This window comes from Hibiscus syriacus, unplaced genomic scaffold (genome assembly GCF_006381635.1).
Source record: "Hibiscus syriacus cultivar Baekdansim isolate YM2019G1 unplaced genomic scaffold, ASM638163v2 tig00110174_pilon, whole genome shotgun sequence".
Lineage (NCBI taxonomy): Eukaryota > Viridiplantae > Streptophyta > Magnoliopsida > Malvales > Malvaceae > Hibiscus > Hibiscus syriacus.
Window position 1 is genome coordinate 3,616,769 of NW_024062612.1, and position 6,819 is coordinate 3,623,587.

At 34.8% G+C, this 6,819-nt stretch overlaps 1 protein-coding gene across 2 annotated transcripts; it reads left to right on the plus strand.

The window, feature by feature from the left end:
- The first annotated feature begins 2,428 nt into the window (after window positions 1-2,428).
- Window positions 2,429-6,618, plus strand: LOC120216944 (delta-aminolevulinic acid dehydratase, chloroplastic-like). Of its 2 annotated transcripts, none has more exons than XM_039214219.1 (13): window positions 2,429-2,478; window positions 2,612-2,938; window positions 3,309-3,420; window positions 3,654-3,727; window positions 3,948-4,016; window positions 4,092-4,175; window positions 4,269-4,338; window positions 4,771-4,826; window positions 5,385-5,510; window positions 5,892-5,959; window positions 6,048-6,129; window positions 6,219-6,296; window positions 6,401-6,618. In XM_039214219.1, exons 2-13 carry the CDS (start codon window positions 2,633-2,635, stop codon window positions 6,566-6,568), a joined length of 1,293 nt encoding a protein of 430 aa, XP_039070150.1. In that variant the 5' UTR covers window positions 2,429-2,478; window positions 2,612-2,632; the 3' UTR covers window positions 6,569-6,618. The 2 variants fall into 2 exon arrangements, with proteins under 2 accessions (XP_039070150.1, XP_039070149.1); XM_039214218.1 differs by having other exon boundaries at window positions 5,385-5,506; window positions 5,888-5,959.
- The last annotated feature ends 201 nt before the right edge of the window (window positions 6,619-6,819 follow it).

Genomic DNA, 6,819 nt, shown 5'->3' on the forward strand with positions numbered 1-6,819 from the left:
GGCCTTCAGCTCATCCCCAACGTAAGATCCACTTTTTATTTCCTCTTCAATTTCAGCATATGTCACCTTCTGCTTCAAACCATATTTGGAGGCAAGTGCTTTCCAGTCCTTACTCTTACAGACTTCTACAACACTTTTGCCTTCATTTTCTACCCCCAATACGGCTGCAGCACATGGGATCCCGAGAGGAAATGAAAAATCACCATACTTAGTAATACATTGTCTGACATCAAATTGCGCCATCAAGGATAGACACAATTCCCTCCGAATAGGTCGATCCCTTACTCCTACCAACGATCCAAAACCTATTTCTCCCAGCACATTCAACTGACCATTCTCTTTAAGGTGCTTAATTAATGAATTCACCCTTTTAATGCTGCATCTTGTCGACACTTCCTACATTTTTTAACAATATATAATTTTATAGTTCTTATATATTTTGTATCAACGTATTTACAAGTTTAATGAATACCTTATTTTCATGTGCTTTCCTCCGTTCTTTGTATTCTTTACTATCATTCCTTGACTGTGTGATGTAAGGTTCCTTTTCAGCATCACTCATTGAATTCCATTTGGACCTCACATGTTTTGTCATCTAATATTAAACATAAACGTTTCTTAATCAATACATTAACACTAAATACTACTCAATGTCAATTTCATTTTACATACCGATCCGCTCTGTGTGCCATCTTCCTTCATCCTTTTGCATTCGACCATAATGTCAACATTTAAAATTTGTAATCAATTTAAAGTTTATCGATACTTTAATCTAATTATCATTTCAACAATAATAACAAAAAGACATTGATACTTACTAGAAGTACATATATCCACCCTTTGGTTGCTTTCGAGTCTCGGTCTCAATTTCAAAGTCATCTGCGCCACCAACAATTTTCCAACCCATTGACTCCATTTTTCCTTCATATATCAATTTACGCAAATCAAATTATTTTGTTACATACACTTTATTAAATATACAAATATAGATAACTACTATTGTGGTAAAACGGTTTTCTTCAAAAGAATTTGAATGGCCACTACAAAATGTGTCGGCACATTTATACAACCTATAATATCATTTTCTACCTATAATATTTAATAAAAGTATCGACATTTATATTTTACCTTCAATATCACTTTCTACCTGCAATCGGTCCCAAATGCTTCTTTACTCCAAAACCCCAAACAACACATAAAAACCCTATTCGCGATTACTGTAATAATAAAAAACTAGGGTTTCGACAACATACTTTTCGATTCGACTGCATCAACAAACAAACAAACATCGCTTTAGAAACGCCTTCTAAAATGCAGCAACAATTACGCTTCGATTTCAAAAACTCGTCCGTTCTATCGATTTTCAGAAGATATTTAGATATGGCCTTTATATTTTCATCGGATATGTTATTTATATTTAATCGATACAAATACAAAAGTGTCAATACTTTTATGTCAGGTGTCGATACTTTCGAAAGGATAATTACCTATTTCTTTGAAAGTGTCGATAATTTATTACACGTACTTACGAAAGTATCGACACTTTCAATATATCCGGTATCGTTTTACCGATTTTATCATTTTGATACCGGTTTTATCATATTTTTACCTGTTATATCGTTGTGAATCGATATTTTTTTTAAAGTATCGACACATTATAGGCGCTAAAACTGCTTCTCTTTTAAATTCACAAAGTGTCGATCCTTATATAAAGTATCGACACTTTCAATATATCCGGTAACGTTTTACCGGTTTTATCATTTTGATACCGGTTTTATCATATTTTTACCTGGTATATCGTTTTGGATCGATACATTTTTTAAAAGTATCGACACTTTATAAGATTTAAAACTGCTTCTCTTTTAAATTCACGAAGTGTCGATCCTTATATTAAAGTACCGACACTTTAAATGTATCCGGTAGCGCTTTACCGGTTTTATCATTTCAATACCGGTTTTGTCATAGTTTTACCTGTTATATCATTTTGGATCGATACATTTTTAATTTGGATCGACACGAACCGACAAGTTAAGTTTGCCGGTTGCACAATTTTTTAATATTTCTTCATAACTTAGACCTACTACATTATTAGTCAACATTTCCAGTAACACTAAATCGAATTTATTAAATATCTTTTAATGTATCTAGTAACGCCGTATATTAACAATATATTAACTCGCCTCTTTCCTGAGACAATCCCTTGTCTTGGTCAACTGTCAAACAAAGACAAAGGCGACCGTATAGGTTCTTCTGTTTGAGCTCAGAAATTACAATATATATAAAAACTTTTTTCCCCTTTTTTTCTCTTTCAAATTCCAATTTTCTCATTGGTTCTCTATCTATTATCATCAGATAAGGTAAGATTTTAGTACCCAGTTCCTTTCTGTTTATACTTTCGTATTTTTCATTTTTAACCGGTGAAAAGGTTCGGATTTTTATTTCTGATTTTCTATTAACTTTTAAGAAATAGAAAAAAGGGTAATTCAAAGTTCAATTTTTCATCTTCTTTGTGTTCTTAGTTTATTAATTAGCAATTTATGGTGTACCCAATTTTTTCGTTTTACCAGATTTGAGTTTTTATTTTGTTAAAATTTCTTCTTTATGATTTCAGAGGTCGTGAGGATTTAGTGTTATGGCTTTCACCATTGTAAATACTCCTTGTACGGTTCCTTTAGTTAAAGGTTTTGAGAATCAAAACTATGTTGGTCTTAGACCAATCTCCAGTTTAAAGTTCAAATCGGCTAGAACTTCAACCTTTGGACGTTCTGGGGCCCTTTTTGTGGTAAGAGCGTGCGAAAGGTTTGATGGATCTGTGAAAAAGGCTGAAATGAGTATTGAAGAATGTGAGGCTGCTGTTGTAGCTGGGAATGCACCTGAAGCTCCTCCAGTGCCCCCTAAGCCAGCTGCTCCCGTTGGGACTCCTGTCATTCAACCTTATGTGAGTGTTTAAAATGAAATAATGATGCTTTTTTTTTTAATCTTCTGCCCTTCTTTTGCAGTGCTTGCTTATTTGTGTTCATGTGCAACTAGGGCCTAATTTGACATGAGTTTGTGATAAATGAATTGTGTTTGAGTAGTTTTGGAATGTTATTGGCAAGCGTTTAGTCTATCGAATGGTGGCTTTTTGACTTTTAGTATGTGTTTGGAACTTCGCGGGTTTGGTTTTCTTGTTTTGTGAATTGAATTTAATCGACAACCAATTGTCTCAATTCATTACAATTAAATAAAACAATTCAAGTTATAAATGTTGTTTTGAGGCCAACTGGAGCACTCTTCTCCTTTTCTCATTTGGTGTTTGTTTGTATTAGCAACTTACCAGGCGCCCTCGTCGTAACCGCAAGTCCCCTGCATTAAGAGCATCATTCCAGGAAACAAGCTTATCTCCTGCAAATTTTGTATATCCACTTTTTATTCATGAAGGTTGGTATTCATTGGATATTAGTCTTTTTCGTTTTTGGTTACAATATGGAACTGATAAGTTAAATATTAAAAGAGGGGCTGTTATATCAAAGATCGTGGTGATAAGCACCCACAAATCATAAATGTAAAAAAGATATTATATGTTTTAGTTTTCTCTTTTGTGATACTTTTCTCACTTTCTTGCCTTCCTGTTTGTGGTCACATCTAGTTGGTACTGTTCCCTCAACCTGCAGGTCAGGAGGACACACCCATTGGAGCTATGCCAGGATGTTATAGGCTTGGATGGAGACATGGACTTGTTGAAGAGGTGGTCTTTTTGATTATGCATCATTTTTCATAAACAATTTGCATTCACCCCTCAAAGCTAGAGCTCAAGTGTTGCATGTCCTGTTTTAATGACCTATCTTTTTCATGCAACCCTATGATAAATACTCTATTGATTATTGAAGTTATAAACATAAACAAGTATGTTACTTACTTATGTGTCAACTGTGAAGTTGTTTTGAAGTGCACATTATTTATTGCAGGTGGCGAAGGCTCGGGATGTTGGCGTTAATAGTATTGTGCTCTTCCCCAAAGTTCCAGATGCGCTGAAGGTTTTGATTCTTGCACCAGGATCCTTTTTGTTTTGTTTCATATGTTGACGTATGTAATTTTTGTTGGCACTTTAGTCTCCCACAGGAGACGAAGCTTACAATGACAATGGTTTAGTACCTCGAACAATTCGTCTGCTTAAGGACAAATTCCCCGACCTTGTAAGTCAATGAAGTTCATTTTCTTATTTGTATATTGTTTAGTGCTTGCAGCCTTATAAACTGAATCATGGTGATCACTTATTGCTTCATTAGGTTATCTATACGGATGTTGCTTTAGATCCATATTCCTCAGACGGTCATGATGGTATCGTCAGAGAAGATGGTAAGATATACTTCATACATCTTTGGCTGCTAAATTGGAGTATTTTATGCAAAATATGTTATTCAAATACAGATGCAAAAAAGCCTAATAATCAGTAAAGGGTTCCATTAAAGATATGATCATATCCCAGAAAGCATGTGTTCTTCTTCTTGATCTGTTTTGCAGAAGTGATTGATCAAAATATAATCATATTTTCAAGCATGGGTTCAATTGAAGATATGATCATATCCCAGAAAGCATGAGTTCGTCTTCTTGATCTGTTTCTTGGTCTTGCCACGTTGCCATACAATTTCTTAAAAACAATTTATAAAGTGATATGGTACCATCATGACTGTAATTGGTCAAAATATAAAGTGTTTATATAAATATATTAAGTTTTGCATAGTGATGTGCATAGAAGTACCGATTACTATGTCTTTCTTTTACCTGTAGGAGTTATAATGAATGATGAGACAGTGCATCAATTATGCAAGCAAACTGTGTCTCAGGTAATATGTTTAGATTTTGTGTTGATAAAATATTTAAACCTAGCCAGAAATCTAATGTATTCTTTACAATTCTAAATGCAATAATGGTGATAGCTTACTGCCCTTGTGGTGTGGTTGTTGTGGCCACTTATTTCTCATACAAAAAATTCTCTTTTCTGATTTTTCTGCTTTCCCCTACTACCAATGAGTCTTGATACATCATATGTATCCGATGCATAAATTTTATGAATACCTTAATTCGAGAAAATAGTGTTTCAAGTGCTTAAAGAAAGCAAACTTTCGCTGCTACGGCTTCAAGTCAGTATCACTAGGTCTTGATACGTATCCCAGACATAACATCTTATTGATACTTTAATTTGAAGAAATAGTGTTTCAAATACTTAAAGCAAACAAATTTTGCTGTTACAGCTTTAAATGGCTAGTAAGTGTAATACTTGGAGTTTACTAATCATTTGAATGGATATGGGAGGTCTTTTTTGCTTCTTTTATGTCCTGTTCTTTTTCTGCTTGGTTTGACCTGATTTGACGTGTTTTTTTTTGGGTGGTGTATTCTTACAGGCCCGAGCTGGAGCTGATGTTGTCAGTCCCAGCGATATGATGGATGGTCGTGTGGGAGCTATTCGTGCTGCCCTTGACTCTGAAGGCTTCCACCATGTTTCTATCATGTCCTATACTGCTAAGTACTCCAACTATTCCCCCTTGCACTCCTGCTGTTGTCTGTCTGTAGCTATTTAAGTTTTTTTTAAGTAGGTTTCTTTGGAGCATGGTAATGGATCCATGATCATGTTAAACCATTGCATAGTTTTTACTATCTTTATTCTTTCCTCATTACCAAAATAAAATTACGCTGAGACAAGTAGAACGGTCTTATTCTGTCAGCTTTCTCGAAAGCAATAGTCCTTTTCGTGTTGCTATATAATTGCATAAGATATTACGGGTTATCTCATGCTTTGGTCATTAAATTTTTTGCACAAATAAACTGTGTTGACAGAAATTATTCGCATTTATTCTTGGCTGCCTGTGTGAAATTTGTTGTTTGTCTTTTCTTTTTGGCATAACAGATATGCAAGTTCATTTTATGGTCCTTTTCGTGAAGCACTGGACTCTAATCCAAGATTTGGAGACAAAAAAACGTATGATTTTACTTACACGTATTTCTATGAATGTTTATGGAATTTTTTGTGCTTAAATTTTATTGTTAATCTCGGCTGTTAAAAACAGGTATCAGATGAACCCTGCAAATTACAGAGAAGCACTAGTTGAGGCTCATGAAGATGAGGCTGAAGGAGCTGACATTCTTTTGGTTAGTATGACTTTTTTCAAAAAATTTTGAGTTTGCTTTGTTAATGCCGAAGCTTCCATCATGCTGAAGTCTATCTGATGGGATCACAGGTCAAACCCGGTCTCCCTTATTTGGATATCATAAGACTGCTCAGGAATCAATCTCCTTTGCCTATTGCTGCATACCAGGTATTCTCCTTAACTTTTCTCGTGTCCTACATTAACTAACGTTAATTATATATATATATGTAATTCACTTTCCTGCCTCAACCAAATTTTTATTTTTTTTCCAGGTTTCTGGTGAATACTCAATGATCAAGGCTGGTGGTGTTCTCAAAATGATTGATGAAGAAAGGGTCATGATGGAATCCTTGATGTGCCTCCGCCGGGCTGGTGCCGACATTATCCTTACATATTTCGCTCTACAAGCTGCAAGGTGTTTATGTGGTGAGAAGAAATGAACTTTGTCTGATTTTCATTTTACGAGGCTTTGGTTGGTTCTGCAATAAAAGCTTGAGTCACTAAATCTTCCATTTGAGAGTGCTAGACGTTAGAACGAGCAGGAGTTGTATCGTGTATGTATGTCGAATACAATAAAACTATAAAACAATCGATGTATGTCGAATCTGCAATAAATTGAATTTTGGGATGAGAATGTATCCTGTTTTGTTTTTTGTGAAATCTAGATGCATATCGAAGCTAGAAGCAGCCT

Coding starts and splice junctions, on each gene's coding strand:
- LOC120216944 (XM_039214219.1), top strand. CDS start 2,633: ATGGCTTTCACCATTGTAAATACTCCTTGTACGGTTCCTTTAGTTAAA. Junction 2,939..3,308: donor CTCCTGTCATTCAACCTTAT/GTGAGTGTTTAA, acceptor TGTTTGTATTAG/CAACTTACCAGGCGCCCTCG. Junction 5,960..6,047: donor AGATTTGGAGACAAAAAAAC/GTATGATTTTAC, acceptor TGTTAAAAACAG/GTATCAGATGAACCCTGCAA.